Source organism: Miniopterus schreibersii (genome assembly GCF_964146895.1).
Source record: "Miniopterus schreibersii genome assembly, chromosome: 8".
Lineage (NCBI taxonomy): Eukaryota > Metazoa > Chordata > Mammalia > Chiroptera > Miniopteridae > Miniopterus > Miniopterus schreibersii.
In genome coordinates, this window is record NC_138109.1 from 1,535,310 (window position 1) to 1,550,050 (window position 14,741).

General features: G+C 66.1%; 1 protein-coding gene across 2 annotated transcripts in view; it reads right to left on the reverse strand.

Moving 5' to 3' along the window:
• Positions 1 to 1,783: 1,783 nt before the first annotated feature.
• Positions 1,784 to 14,741, reverse strand: part of MEGF6 (multiple EGF like domains 6) — a 72,720-nt gene continuing 59,762 nt past the window's right edge. For both annotated transcript variants that reach the window (XM_081145611.1, XM_081145612.1), the window contains 25 exons: positions 14,364 to 14,492; positions 13,726 to 13,854; positions 12,925 to 13,059; positions 12,713 to 12,847; positions 11,162 to 11,287; positions 10,504 to 10,635; positions 10,293 to 10,421; positions 10,010 to 10,141; positions 9,046 to 9,174; positions 8,817 to 8,945; positions 8,439 to 8,567; positions 7,968 to 8,096; positions 7,573 to 7,701; positions 7,311 to 7,439; positions 7,095 to 7,223; positions 6,776 to 6,907; positions 6,501 to 6,629; positions 5,854 to 5,982; positions 4,733 to 4,861; positions 4,457 to 4,585; positions 4,155 to 4,283; positions 3,935 to 4,063; positions 3,287 to 3,415; positions 2,576 to 2,623; positions 1,784 to 2,364 (listed from right to left, as the gene is read on the reverse strand). In XM_081145611.1, coding sequence (XP_081001737.1) covers positions 2,300 to 2,364; positions 2,576 to 2,623; positions 3,287 to 3,415; positions 3,935 to 4,063; positions 4,155 to 4,283; positions 4,457 to 4,585; positions 4,733 to 4,861; positions 5,854 to 5,982; positions 6,501 to 6,629; positions 6,776 to 6,907; positions 7,095 to 7,223; positions 7,311 to 7,439; positions 7,573 to 7,701; positions 7,968 to 8,096; positions 8,439 to 8,567; positions 8,817 to 8,945; positions 9,046 to 9,174; positions 10,010 to 10,141; positions 10,293 to 10,421; positions 10,504 to 10,635; positions 11,162 to 11,287; positions 12,713 to 12,847; positions 12,925 to 13,059; positions 13,726 to 13,854; positions 14,364 to 14,492 — 3,098 coding nt within the window. In that variant the 3' untranslated portion in view covers positions 1,784 to 2,299. The remainder of the gene's footprint in view (positions 2,365 to 2,575; positions 2,624 to 3,286; positions 3,416 to 3,934; positions 4,064 to 4,154; positions 4,284 to 4,456; positions 4,586 to 4,732; positions 4,862 to 5,853; positions 5,983 to 6,500; positions 6,630 to 6,775; positions 6,908 to 7,094; positions 7,224 to 7,310; positions 7,440 to 7,572; positions 7,702 to 7,967; positions 8,097 to 8,438; positions 8,568 to 8,816; positions 8,946 to 9,045; positions 9,175 to 10,009; positions 10,142 to 10,292; positions 10,422 to 10,503; positions 10,636 to 11,161; positions 11,288 to 12,712; positions 12,848 to 12,924; positions 13,060 to 13,725; positions 13,855 to 14,363; positions 14,493 to 14,741) is intronic.

The window sequence follows — 14,741 nt, forward strand, 5'->3', positions numbered from 1 at the left end:
ACACACACGGACACACAGACACACACGGACACACAGACACACAGAGACACACACAGAGACACACACGGACACACACAGACACACAGACACACAGAGACACACACGGACACACACACACAGACACACATAGACACACAAACACACACACACAGACACACATAGACACAGACACACACAGATACACACAAACACAGGCACAGATACACACACAGACACACAGACACATACAGACACACACACAAACAGATACACACAGACACACACAGATACCTAGACACACACACAGATACTCACAGACACAAACACAGACATGCACAGACACACACAGACACACACACACACAGATACACACACACAAACACACACAAACACACAGACACACAGAGACACAGATATACACACAGGCTCACAGGCACGCACACAGACACAGATACACACAGATACACAGACACACACAAAAACACACAAATACACAGACACACACAGACACACAAAGACACAGACACACGGATACACAGACATACATAGACACACACACAGACACACATATAGATACGCACAAACACAGAGACACAAACACACACAGACACACACACACTCAGCTTCCCCTCCCTGCCGAGAGCCCCTCCGAGTACACACGGGGCCGGCTTCCAGGTGGGGACCGGCCAAGAACAACATGGCCGGTGGGACGTCAAGTCCCAGTTTCAGATGTTTCTCTCGAACCCTGAACACAGCACGTCCGTGTCCCTTCGGCCGGAGGTGCTGCTGACCCACGGTCCTCTTTCCCGGGCATTTGGGATCTCTGGCCACCGCCGTCCCTCACGCTCCTCGGGCCGTGGCCGTTTCACTTGTTCTGTCGCACGCTGGGCCCTTGCCGTCTGAGGCCAGCCTCCCTCGGCTCACCGGGCGGCCCGCGGACGGTTTTCTCCCTTCTTTCCATCAGACGGCCGTCAACCCTTCCCCCCCCCCGTTCCTATTAGCCTCTCTCCTATTTCCCTCTCTCGGCCTCCCTGCCGCCTCCGGGAGCCAGTCCTGGGCCGGGACACCCGCGGCAGCCAGGCCTGTGCGCCCGCCCCCGACTCAGCCTCCAGGACGGTTCCTCCTTGACTTCCCCCCCGAAACTTACTGCACCTACTCGAGTCGTAACATGTGGCTCATTCACTGGGCCTCCTCTGCTGTCCCTTGCTCACTGCTCGTCTGTTTAGGGGGCCAGGCCTCCTAGAACCTTCTGTGCTTTGCCCCATGAGGTCCTCTGCCCTTGGGCTGGTTGTTGGAGGGGAGGGGACAGGGGCTACAGCTCAGACCCCGTGTCTGGTGGGACAATCTGGGTCCAACCCTCTCCACTGGCCACCCCACCCTGTGACGTTCTCTCCTCAACACTGTTTCCGGCTGGAGGTTAGGAGGGGCAGGAGTAGGGGTGGGGGGCCCCCACGCTGCTCCACGCCACCCCCGCCCTAGGGCAGCCCCTCCCCTCAGCCCACAGGCTCCGGGACCAGCTGCCCCCTGGGTCTCGGGCGCCCTGGCTGTGAGCTCCCCTTGCAGGTCCATTCCCCTCCGCCTGAGCAGCTCCTGAGAACCAGGGTGAACCCCAGCTTTACTAGTTGGCACCCCCAGGGACGAGCAGGGGCCGAGTGAGCCAGGTACCCATCGAGTATCCTGGTCAAGGGAGGCCCCTGTCCGAGGACAATCATGCAGGTGCTCCCAGGGGGGTGCCCCGTGGGGCCCGCACAGAGCCGCGTGTGCGCACACACACGCACACACACGCACACGCACAGGCCTCCAGTAGCGGCTGCTCCTTTCTTAACTTACTGGGTTTCACAAGGTACCGAGCCCGCCGCCCCAAGCCCCTCAGAGCCCCGCAGTCCTGAGTCAGGCCTCCCGGGCGCAGGAAGCAGGCAGCCTTCCAGCCCCAGGGGCGCAGCGGGCGTGTCCCTGCCCATAAATACCATCACATAAATATGGCGGTGACCCTTCCCGGTGACAGGCCGAGCGCACCAGTCCCAGGGCCTAGCACCAAAGAGCCCGCTTGGAGGGCAGGGGCCCCAGGCCTGCACCCGCACCCGCACCGCACCGGCCCGCAGTCCCGCCCCAGGGCGGCGGGGGGGCCTCCCCGGCCAGGCCGGGCCACTGCCGGGCCCCAGGAGCCGGCCAGGCGCAGCCTCCCCCCTGGAGGCCAGGCGGTCCTTGCGGAGAGGCTGCACGGCTGTCCACGGCCCTCGCAAACAAGAGCGGCCGCAGGCCAGGCCCGCCGCGTCCTTCCTGAGAGGCCACCGAAGCCCCGGGCCGCGCTGCCCCTGAGCTAGCGCCCCTCCGTCCTGCCGCGGAGCCCGGGCGCCGGTCTGCGAGGGGCTGCGTGTGAGGGCGCTGCGGATACAGGAGGAAGGAGGGTCGGCGCCAGCGGGGGACACCGCGCCCTGCCCCCTGCTCTCCAGCTCCGGCCTGTCCTCCCAGCTTTCACCCCGGCTATCCTCCGAGGGCCAGATTCTACCTAAGTGCCCAAACCTCGTCCCTCCCCTGCCCTTCATCTGCTGATGACATGCCAGTCACACCACCTAATGCCACCCAATCCCCTTACCTGGGCTCAGGGCTGGGGACAGGATCCCAGGGTGTTGGGAGGGCCCACCTGGAGGCAGAAGACAGCACTCATGTTAGTGCCCCACTCCCGGGTGGACAGTGGTGATCGGAAACCCACGCCTGCAGGGACCCCCTCCTATGCAAAAGTGGGGACTCCTCCCTTCCCCAAATGAGCTCTCCCAGCCCTGCCCGGTCCAGGCAGCTTGGAGGGTTGGGAGGCAAGACTTTGGGCTGGATGTGGGGGGAGAGGGGACCTCACTACTGACCTAGCCAGGCCTGCTCCAAAGCAGAGGGCAGTGAGGCCCTGCCTTCCCAGGGGGGCCTCAGGCAGGCAGCAGCCCCCCCCAAATGCAAGGCTGCCCAAGGCTGCGGGCCCGTGGTGCAGTACCACACCTGACCACCAGGTGCCGCCACAGCCAACATTAAGTCCTGGGCACCAGCGGGCAAGGTTGGCACCCCCTCCCCGCCCGCCCTATGTGGGGGGAGCCCGCCCTGGGGAGGCCTGGGGCTGGAGACCTTGGGGCTGCCGCCGACTGACAGCCCGCCACGCTCTGCTCCAAGGCCCAGTGGCCGCAAGGTTACACTTTGCCCATCAGAAGCCACGGGAACATACCAGGACGGTCAGCTCTGGGTGTGGGGCGGGGGACGGTCTGGGCAGTGGCGGGGCTGGGGCACAGTGTCCGGGTCCTCTCTCCCCAAGAGCCTGACTCACCTTGTCGGCACGTGGGCCCTGCGTAGCCATCCACACAGTGACACTGGCCGCTCACAGGGTCGCAGTCGGCCCCACCCCCGCAGTCACAGCGCAGGGCGCAGCCGGGCCCGAAGAAGCCCCCTCTGCAGCCTGCAGGGGAGGAGGCAGGAGGGGTGAGCCTGAGAGCCACCCCTGACCGCCCGGCCAGGCCGCCCTCTGGGTAGGGTGGTGCAGGGGGAAACCCCAAGCTGTTTCCCTGCCCGGGGTGAGCTCTCCCGTGGAAAGCACCCGGCACCAGGCACCTGCCCAGAATCACAGCCCCAGGTCCTGCCCAGCCCGGGCAGCAACGGGGGCCTGATGGTCAAGGATGTGCCCCCACAGCAAAACCACATGCAGGATGGCCCCCCATCCCCGCCCCTGATGGCAGATCAGAAAGGGCTCCTTCCACCTCCCTGGGCAGAGGTCACCCAGGGAACTCTGTGGGTGGCCTGAGGACCAGGAGTGGCCCTGACAACCAGAGGCAGAGCTCTGAGCAGCTGACCCCTGCAGGAGGCTGGGAACAGGAGGGCACCGAGCCCAGACCAGCAATGGCACAGGTAGGGCGGGACCAATGGGTACCCCTGACAGAAACCCACACCTGTGCCCCCACCAGTGGGACCACAGACTCACCGAGGTCACAGGTGGCCCCCATGCGCCCTGGGGGGCAAAGGCAGTGGCCGGTGACAGGGTCGCAGATCACCCCGCTCCCACAGTCACACCGCTGACGGCAGCCCTCTCCGAATAAGCCTGGCTCACACCCTGGGGGGGGGGGCAGTGGGCTCAGCACCTCCTCCTGTCCCATACCCCGACCGGGCAGGGCCAGGGTGGGGGCTGGGTTGGGAGCACTCACCCTTCTCGCAGAACTGGCCGTGGAAGCCAGCAGGGCAGAGACACTGGCCGCTGACAGGGTGGCAGGGGGCTCCGTGCTGACATTCACACACACCCTGGCAGCCAGTCCCGTGGAAGCCAGGGGGACATGCTGAGGGAGAGCGGTTAGAGTTCTTGCCTCAGTTTACCCCAGTGAGCAGATGACTGAGTTCAGAGCTCCGGGGTCAGACCCAGTCTCATAGGTCCCCACGAGCCCAGGTCAGCCCAGATCCCCCACGTGGGCAGGCGGTGTGGATGTCGGGCCAGGGTCCCCCCACGACTCACGATGCTCACAGGCCTGGCCGTAGAAGCCAGGGCCGCAGCGGCAGGTGCCTGTGGCTGGCTCACAGGTGGCGTTGTTGAGGCAGGAGCACTCCAGGTGGCAGGCGGCACCGTAGTACCCAGGGGGGCAGGCTGGAGAGAGCGGCAGGTCGGCCTCCTGCCTTGGGAGTGGGGGGGAGCACAGGGCCGGCCCCTTGGGCACTAGCTTGATTCAGGTGACCAGGGAGCCATCCCTCCAGCCACACAGGACTCAGCTGCGCAACTGGCCTGGACACTCACCCAGCTCACAGTGCGGACCCATCCAGCCCAGGCCACAGGAGCAGCTGCCGTTGGCGAGGTGGCATCGGCCCCCATTCCTGCAGGAGCACTTGTGCTCGCAGCTCGCTCCGAACCGGTTTGGGGGACAGTCTAGAGACAGAAGCCGGACACTCTCTGGGACACATCCCCACTGAGTCCAACACTCATTCAACAAATGTTTCCCAGGACCTCTGGGGGCCAGTCTCTGCACCCTGGGCACACGTGTGCCAGGGAGTAGCACCAGCCATGCCCTGCCCATTCATCCATCCTTTCAGTCAGCAAAGGCCAGGCCTGACCCAGGGCTGAGGGTAATTCAGGAGAAAAGGGCCAGGTCCCTCCAGGGGCTGCAAGCGCCTGCCCAGCTGATGGGAGGAGGTCAGGGAAGCCTTCCTGAAGGTGGCGGCACTCTGCTCAACATCTGATTGACTCACAGCTGCCATCCTCTGGGGGTGAGGACATGGACTGGCTAGAGCCAGGTTCTGGGCTTCTGACCCCCCACTGCCACCGGCTGAGAACCAGGGGGTGTCACCAGCGCCTCTATGAGGACCAGAGGGTGGCAGGGTTTCAGACCTACCAAGGGGTCAGGCCCTCGGGCTGTGGGGTGGCCGTGGGGACCTGCTTGCCATAGTGAGCATTAGCTCCAGGACTGTTCCTGGGCCATTCCATTTCTCCACCAAGGCCCGTGCTCCAGGCCTCCCTCTACTGGGGTCCCAGCCCCTGGCCCAGCAGAAAGTGCCAGGAGGTCCCCATTCCAAGGAGATATCAGCCAGGAGGCTGGCTCCATCCTCAGGCTAAACAGCCACCTGGCCCCTCCTGCTATGGGGCTAAAGGGACCCTATTCAGCCCCCCCGGTGGACTGAACAGGTCACTCGATGGCCTGGGTCAGGGGCCAAGGTCAAAGGAAGGTGTAGAGTGGTGCTGGGTGGCCCAGTGACCGAGTGGGACACTGCTGTTAACACAAGAAGGAGCTCACTTATCCCTTGGGGCACTTGGCAGGCAGGGGAGTGAGTCTACAGAACATATCACGGGGCCCTGCTGCTCCGTCCCGTGGCTGACCGAGTGACACCCGGACGCGCCCCAGGCAGCAGGCAAGCGGCACTCACCATGCTCACAGTAGATGCCGGTCCTCCCCGGGGGACAGGTGCAGCTGCCAGTCACAGGGTCGCAGGTTGCCCCCTGCCCACACCTGCATACGTGGGCACAGCCAGGGCCAAAGCGGCCCTGTGGACAGGCTGCCGGGAGGAAGTGGGAGGGTGGCTGCCCCTGGCTGGACCCCCTTCTCTGTGCCGCTTGGGGACAGGGCGGCAGGGAGGAATCTCCCGTGTCTGGCCCAAACAGAGCCGAGACTGCCACTCCCCTGCCCCCTGCCGTTCTGGCATCTCCCATCCCGCGAGGGTCCTGCTGGGGCCCAGCTGGCTCTGCAGCTATAGTGACTCACTCCCCTGCCCGCCAGCATCTCAGACGGTGGAAAGTCCCCATGTGACTTAGGGAAAGGCCCTGCTCTCGGCAGGATGCCCGCTGGCCTCTGCAGGCGGCACACAACCCCTGGAGGGCACAGCACAGCCTGGGGCACAGCACAGCCTGGGGCACAGCACAGCCTGCTGGGACACCCCTAGCTCCACCCAGCCTGGGGCCCACCGGAGAGCCAGGGGGGTGGGTGGCCGGGGGGCTGTCCTCCCGGAAGACTGGGGTGTGGGCCCCCACCCACTGAGGCACAGGAAGGATCCCCCCATCCTCACCCACCACTCACTGAGGCCGCAGTCGGTCCCGAGGAAGCCCACGGGGCAGTGGCAGGCGCCCGTGGCTGCGTCACACGAGCCCCCATTGAGACATCCACACAGCTGCTCACAGCCGGACCCAAAGCGCCCAGGAGGGCACCCTGCAGGGGAGGGGCCAGTGGCCAGGGGCCGAGGGGCTGGGGCTGCCCACCCCCACCCCCCACACAGAGCCCCTGGCGTCCCTACCCTCCACCCGAAATGGGGGCCCTCCCGAGGCCGGCCCGGCGGCGGCCCAGGCAGCACTCACGTTGCCGGCAGCCGGGGCCGTGGTAGCCAGCGGCGCACACGCAGGCCCCCGAGGCAGGGTGGCAGGCCTGGTTCTTGCCGGGACACTGGCATTGCTGCCCACAGTTCTCCCCAAAGGTGCCAGGTGGGCAGGCTGGGTGCAGGTGGAAGGTTAGTCCCGGCCCATCCCCGCGACAGGCATCCTCCCGGCCACCCCGCGTCCTCCCCTTGGCATGAGATTTTTGAGGCACAGCCCAGGGGACATGTGGACCGAGCTTCAGGTCACATAAGGAGGGGCTGAGCCACCCATCAGCCCAGGCCCACCCAGCTTGGTCACTTACCCTGCTCACAGCCAGGCCCGGTCACGCCTGGGGGACAGCGACACTCCCCGGTGATGTGGTGGCAGGCAGCATCAGGCGGGCACTGGCAGCGCAGGGCACAGGCCTCTCCAAACCAGCCAGGCGGGCAGGCTGCGGGAAGGCACGGGCTGGGGTGAGCCTGGGGCCGGCGCCGGCCTGGAGGGCTCCCCCCTGGGTGCCGGAGGGCTGGGGGCTCACCACTGGCACACCGAGAGCCCCTCCATCCTGGGGGGCAGAGGCAGGCCCCAGTGATGTGGTGGCAGGTGGCTCCCCGCCGGCAGGCACAGCGCTCCTCGCAGTCAGCCCCGAACCTGCCCTCGGCACAGGCTACAGGACAGACGGGAAGGGCTGGGGCCGCCCCTCCAGCCCCGCTTCCCGGGCCGAGACCCTCTCACGGGGACCCCGCCTTGCTGAGGACCCCAGGGCCTCCACGCGCCGGCCCCCAGCCCATCCCACTCACAGCTCTGACACTCGTCCCCAGTCCAGCCGGCGGGGCAGAGGCAGCTGCCCGTCTGCGGGTCACATCGGCCACCGTGGCGACACCCACAGCTGCGCGGGCACCGGGCTCCCAGGCGCCCTGGGAGGCACTCTGCAGCGCGGGAATGGGGCGAGGTCACCTCCTGGGGCGGGGCTCTGACCCGAGGACCCCCATGCCTCTGCGTCTCCGGGAAGGAGCGGTGGGGGCTGGTCGCCCCGCAGGCCTGAGGCTACACCCAGGAAGCTGTCCTTGCCCTGAGCAGGAAGCTGGCTTTGGCCTCAGAGGAAGGGGGCTGCACCGGGGTCCATGGGGTGCCAGCCCTGGCTCCCGCAGGGCCCCAGGAACCCCCGTCCTTCCTCTGCCCGCCCAGAGCTCACCCTGCTCACAGGCAGGGCCAGCCCAGCCCTCCATGCAGGCGCAGTGGCCGGAGACGGGGTCACAGGTGCCTCCATTCCGGCACAGGCAGGCCTGCTGGCAGTTCTCGCCGTACAGGCCCGAGGGGCAGGCTGGAAGCAGAGGGAGCAACGTGCGGCACCTGCCAGCCAGGTCGCAGGGGCCCCGGCCTCCTTCCCCCGGAGGCCCGGCCCACAGCCCAACCTCAGATCAGGGGTGGGGACCTGCCCGCCACTGTCCCTAGTACAACCTGCCCCAGGCCACCCATGCTCACCAACCAGCTGTGGGGAGCTCAGCACCCAAGGGTGTGGCCCTGGGTCCTAAGCAGCCACCCTTCTTCCTTCCCCCAGGTGCCAGGGGCCCCAGCCATCCCTGCCCACCACTCCAGGTGAGCCTCACACCCACCTGAGACAGGTGAGCACAACCCCGGCCCCAGACTTTGGGACAGGGCTTACCCTGCAGGCAGCTGGGGCCCATCCAGCCAGGGCCACAGCGGCACTGCCCATGGACCGGGTCACAGGAGGCCCCGTTGAAGCAGGAGCAGGCCTGGCTACAGTTGTGCCCATAGGTGAGGGCTGGGCAGGCTGCAGGGGAGAGGGTGGTCAGGGGTCCAGGGAGACAGACCCTGGGAGGGGCAGGTGGGCAGACTCTTCTCTCTGGCCTGGGCATCGCTCAGGGTGACCACAAATAGGGACAACACACTGGCCTTTATGGGCAAAGAGGGATTTCCAAGGTGGCCACCAGGCAGCTCCGGACAGCTGGGCTCCAGGAGCGAGTCTGGCACAGCAACCCGCCCCCCCATCTGCAGCACCCGGCTGGCAGGGCTCACTCACTCTGGGCGCAGCGGGGACCCTGCTGGCCAGCAGGGCAGAGGCAGGTGCCGCTCACAGCGTCGCAGGTGGCCCCGGCGGTGCAGTTGCAGGCCTCACGGCAGTCCACTCCAAAAAAGCCAGCCGGGCAGGCTGCAGGAGAGGGACAGGGATGGGGAGACGGCCGGGGTCACCAGACCCTGCCCATACTCCTGGCCATCCAAGCTCTGACCCCAGCGCAGCCCCAGCTCACCTCGTTCACAGAAGGTTCCCCTCCAGCCGGCTGGGCAGGTGCAGGCCCCACTGACATGGTCACAGGCCCCACCATGCTCACACTGGCACTGCCGCCCACAGCCTGGTCCAAAGTGGCCCTGGGGACACCCTGAGACACACAGCCCCGGCCAGCAATCAGCTGGGGGGACAGTGAGCCCACCCAGTCCTGCCTGGGACTCCACCACCCCCGCAGGGACTTAGGGGTTCATGGAGAAGCCCCTCCTGCCCCAGGGGTGCTGGGCTCACGTTCCTCTGCCCCCCTCCCCTGCCCAGGTAGGACCTGAGCCCCAGGAAAGGCAGGAGCCCCAGGTGTGACCTTTCGGGCCACTTGTAGGAAGACCTGCCCCAGGCATGGCTCCCACCCGCCAGCTTAAGCCGCAGCACTGGAAGGCCTGGCCCTGGGCTCTCAGCAGCCACTTTCCCCCTCCTCCTGGTGCCCTGAGGGGTGTGACAGGCCCCTCCTCTCCCTGCCTGCTGCTCCAGGTGAGCCTGACGTTGGGCCCAGGCAGGTGGAAGGGTGAGGCCAGGCTGGGGAGGGAAGTTGGGTGAGTTCAGGTGAGTAGAACCCCTGCTTGTCTGGGGACAAGAGGGCAGGGCTAGGGCCCCCAACACTTGCAAGTGTGTGTATGTGTGTGCATGTGTATGTGCACATGTGCGTGTGTGCATGTACAGGTGTGTGCATTGCCCATGCACGTGTGTGCTCATGTATATTGTGGGTATACCTGTGTATATGTGTGTGCATGTTCGCGTGTGTACCTGTGTATGTGCACATGCGTGTATGCGTGTACATGTGTGTGCATTACACGTGCACATGTGTGCGTATGTATATTGTGGGTATACATGTGTATATGTGTGTGCATGTTTGCGTGTGTACCTGTGTGTGTGTACATGCGCCCCTGCGTGTGCACACAGAGAGCATGGCTGCGGGTCGGGCCACAACTCACGCTGCTCACATCGGGGGCCCACGTAGCCGGCCTCGCACAGACACAGGCCGGTGACGGCATCACAGCTCCCGTGACCGGCGCTGCAGTTGCAGGCGTGGCTGCAGTCGGGTCCCCAGTGCCCGCTGTCACAGGCTGCAACAGAGCCCTGTCACCCTGCGCAGGCCCAGCAGAGCCCACGGGCACTACAGCAGGTCAGGGGGATGGGCTTCCTGCTGGTCCCCAGACCCCCAGGTCCTGGGTGGAGGCTTGTCCAGGGGGAGGGATGCTGGGCAAAGGCACCTACCTCTCTGGCAGCTGAGGCCGGTCCACCCAGGGGCACAGCTGCAATGTCCGGTCACATGGTGGCAGTGCCCATCATTGGCACAGGAGCACCGCGAGTGGCAGCCGGGCCCAAACCAGCCTGCTGGGCACACTGGGGGGAGGAAGGGGGAGGGTGAGTGGGTGGGGAAGCTCTGATCACAGGCAGGGCCTGAGGCAGGCGGTGTGGCACTCACCATCCTGGCAGCGGATGCCCGTGTAGCCGGGGCGGCACCGGCAGGCTCCAGTCTCGGGCTCACAGATGGCACCATGCTCACACGCCGGGCAGATCTCCTGGCAGCCAAGCCCCCAGTGGCCCTCGGGACAATCTAGTCTCCCCCCCACCCATGGCAGTCAGTCTCCCTGGGGCGCTGCTGGGCATCTGGCACAGCCCTGAATCCCGTGCACAGGAGGGGGAGGGGCAGAACTGGTCAGGGGAGCTCCTGGCCCCTCCTCGGGGTGCAAGCTGCAGGATGCAATAGCCCCAAGAGGAGCCCCTGCCCCGGGATGGCTCAGCAGGCACGAGGGGCCCATCAGAGAGGTCAGGCCACTCCCATGCAGTGAACAAGCAGCCTTGAGGGGAAACCTCAGGTCCCTCTGAGGGGGCTGGGCTCTGCTGGCCAACCTTCCCGGAGGACAAGGGTTCCTAGGGCCCCTCTGTGAGCACAGACCCCACTCCCAGGCCCCAGGGTGGTCCAGCATGGGGACCCGCAGCTCCTGTGGACGGGCCTGGGGTCAGGGCTCCCCACACGCAGCCCAGGGCTGGGGTCTGCAAACAGGGCCTGGGGCTGGGGCCCCACCCAGAGTGGTGCAGCACAGGGAGGTGAGAGGACCCAGGACATGCCTGCCACTCACCTGCCCCACAGTCATCCCCCGTCCGCCCAGGTGGGCACAGGCACTGCCCCGTGACCCTGTCGCAGGGGGCCCCCCGACAGGAGCAGGAGCCTGAGCAGTTCACGCCAAACGTCCCCTCTGGGCACTCTGTGGGGGAGACAGGCAGGGCCTCAGGCGAATCTGCCCTCCTCCCCTCAGGGGCCCTCACCCCTGGCACCTGCCTCCTGGCCCAGCAGGGCTGCTGGACGTAGCCGGGGTACCCTGAGTGACCAGGGTGCACACACACACACACACACGCGGGTACCACGCTGTGGACCATGGACAGGGAGGCCCAGGGGAGCCGTCTGAAGTGGTCCTGCCAGGCCTGGGATCTCCTCTCCACTAATTGGGGGCAGACGCGTGTTTGGCTCAGTAATACTTTCCAGACCTAACAACGGCAGGAGGTGGGGGGTGGGGGGCATCGTGTCTATAAAAATATGTGTGTCATTTCCGGTGCCTCATCCTTGGGACACGGAGGGCTTTTAAAGAAAAAAGGGAAAGAGTCAGACAACCAGCAGGGAGAGCTGGGCGAGGCCTCCCGGTCTCAGCATACAGGCCGTTGGGGGTGATGGGCTGGAGCGAGGGCGCGGGGGGGGGGGGCGGGGAGCTGCAAGTGTGTGCCCTGCTCATGCATGGGGGGGGGCAGAGAGGGGTCAGGAGGAGATGAGTGTCCGCCTGTGGGTTCAGGGAAGCAGGCTCGGGGCAGCCCAAACAGACCACAGAGCTCCTCGGAGAAAGGTTGGGCTTGGGAGGGGGTTCTGCCTGGATTCCCACATGCCCTTCCTGTACCAATGGGGCCAAGAGCCCTTGGCAGGGTCATCACGGGGTCCTGGGACCACCACACAGGAGAGACCTGGCCTGGGTGAAGATGGGATATGGACCCCTCGTCTCAGGCCAGGCAGAGCCCCCAGGCCCATCCTTACTCCCCAGAGAGATGGGAAGCTGGGTGGCAGCTCTGATTGAGAGGACAGGCCTGTGGCTGGGGCAAACTCAAGCCAGCTTCCCCCTGGCCATGGTCATGCCACTCACACTGAGGGCTCTTTCATCACCTGCCCATGACAGGTAAAGGGGTCTAGGCCTCCAGCCTCGCCCACCGCTCTGTGCCCATTCCCTGGGCCCCAGGTCTCAGCATCCACAGGAGGGCCGTCCATCACCGCCCACGCCCACGCAGGCTTCGCTGGCCCAGACTCGGCTCCGAGCCACCACCCCAGGAGCAGCTGCCTGCCTGTCTGGTTCAGGCCACCAGGGAGTTGCTCCTGCACCCCAGCTTCAGCACAAACACACTTGGGGAGGGAGAGGAGGGGTTCTGGATAGGCATCCACCCCTCTGGGCCAGGCCCTGGGCACACCCCAGCTCCTGCCCAAGCAGCCTCGCAGGGGCCCAGGGGCAGGCAGAGCACACGGTGAGGAAGGTACAGAGTGGGTACAGCTGCGGGGCCTCAGGCCAGCTCACTACCGTTCCCGTGCCCAGCGCTGGTGGACCAACTGACCCGCACCCCACCCAGACCCTAGGTTCCGGGGACCAGCCGCTCACCTTGGTCACAGTCCTCCCCGCGGTAGCCGGCAGGACACTGCTTCCCACACTGGCCACTGACAGAGTCACAGGCCATGCCCGGAGGACAGGCACATGCCTGCCGGCACCCTGGCCCAAAGAAGCCGGGCTCGCACTCTGCAGGGGTGAGGAGAGAGGGGGCCTGCAGGTTCAGCCAGTCAGCCCGGGGAGCGCCCCCCACGCCTCGCACTCACCGTGCTGGCACTGTGCACCCCAGAAGCCCGCCTTGCAGGAGCAGCTGCCGTCCCGCCGGTCGCAGGCCTGGGTGTTCCGCTGCTCGCACTGGCACTCCTCGGAGCAGCCCGGCCCGAAGGCCCACGGCGGGCAGGCTGTGCCCACAGCACCATGAGGGGCCTGCCGCCTGCCTGCACCCGCCCCTCCCGGGTCCCGGGTCTCCACCCCGCTTCGCTGGGCTGTGTCCCTGGGACCTGGCGCAGAGCCAGCAGGGTCCTCCCCAGCCTCTGGTGTCCCAGGGGCTCCGTGAAGTTCAGGAACCTGCCCTGGGTCACCCCACTTCCCAGCTGGGAAACTCTTGGGGTGCCGGTGTTGTTCCTTCTGAACTGTCCTTTTACAAAGCACCGTATGGAGCTGCCGGGACTAAGCCGCTCATCGCCACATGCCTTTTCTCCACCAGCCCACTGTTCCTCGCCCCCCCTCGGGGTGTCTGTGGACCCCACTGGGGCCTAGGCCTCCCTCTCACCCCCAGCAAATTCTACAAGCCAAGAGGAGCCCTGTATCCCGGAAGCTTCCGAGGGAGGCCTGCCTGCACCCCCAGACCTGAGCCGGGACTGCCCACCCGGACGCCCTGGAGGGAGGCAGTCCTGTGGCTTACAGTCCACTGACTGGGGCGGACCCCACACCCCAGCTGGGGGACCCTGCTGAGTTCCCACATCATAATCTGCAAACGGTGAAGTCAAACCCAGGCCCGATGGTGGGCGGCAGGGCACAGTGGCACTGCCCCCTCGGACACGGGGACTGGGGGCAGGGGGACTCACCCAGGTGGCAGAAGCGGCCGTAGAGCCCTGGGTCGCAGAGGCAGGCCCCATAGAGGCGGTGGCAGCGGCCCCGGTTGGCGCAGTGGCACTTCTTGCGGCAATGCTTGCCGTAGAAACCCTTGGGGCAGCCTGCGGGAGGCGGGCCTGTGAGCGCCCACTTGAAATGGGCCCCACGGTGGCCGACGAGATGCTCCAAGGGCCCTGGGCCCCCAGCACAAGAGCCAGGAGTGGCCTGGGCCACTGGGGCACAGCCGGAGGGCTTTGGGGCCACCAGCAGCCCGATGACCCTGCATCCCAGACAGCGAGGGGCCTGGAGAATGAGTGAGGGCACCAGGAGGGCAAGGCAGGCGCAAGACGAACCCCAAGGGTGTGGCTGCCTGCCCTGGCTGGCCTTTCCCCCCGGCCCCGGGATCTGTGGCCTTGACAGTGGCCAGAGTGGGAGACTAGGCACGTGGCTCAGCACGCACGTGGACTAAGGCCACATCCCGGTCCCCCATGTCCGACCCACATCTACAGTGACCTGACCTCTCCCTCAGTGGTCACCCAGCCCGACCTCTAGACCTCAAAGGGCTGAGAGGTGGTGCCTTCCCCTCCTGTGCACCCAGGGACAATCCCAGACGCAGAGGGGCTGCACCCACCGTCCTCACAGTGGGCTCCACTGACACCCGGGGGGCAGCGGCAGGCCCCAGCCACGGGGTCGCAGGTCCCGCCATTCTGACAGCTGCAGGGGGAGCTGCAATTCTTCCCAAAGGTGTCTGGAGGACACGCTGCAGGGGGCAGGGAAGCCAGGGTCACAGGCCCCAAAAGGACTCGGCCCAGCAGCCCCTCCAGAGACACTGAGAGACCCTCCTGGGGCTTGAGCCACCCGGTTCAGAAGCAACGGCCCAGAGCAACAAGTGTGATGCTCGTGCCCGTGACGCCCCACGCAGAGCAGAGGCCACTGATCGACGGCCACGTGCCGTCCCTTGGAACACCAGCACATCCACCTGCCCCGCCAGCACTCTCAGCAGGCAGAC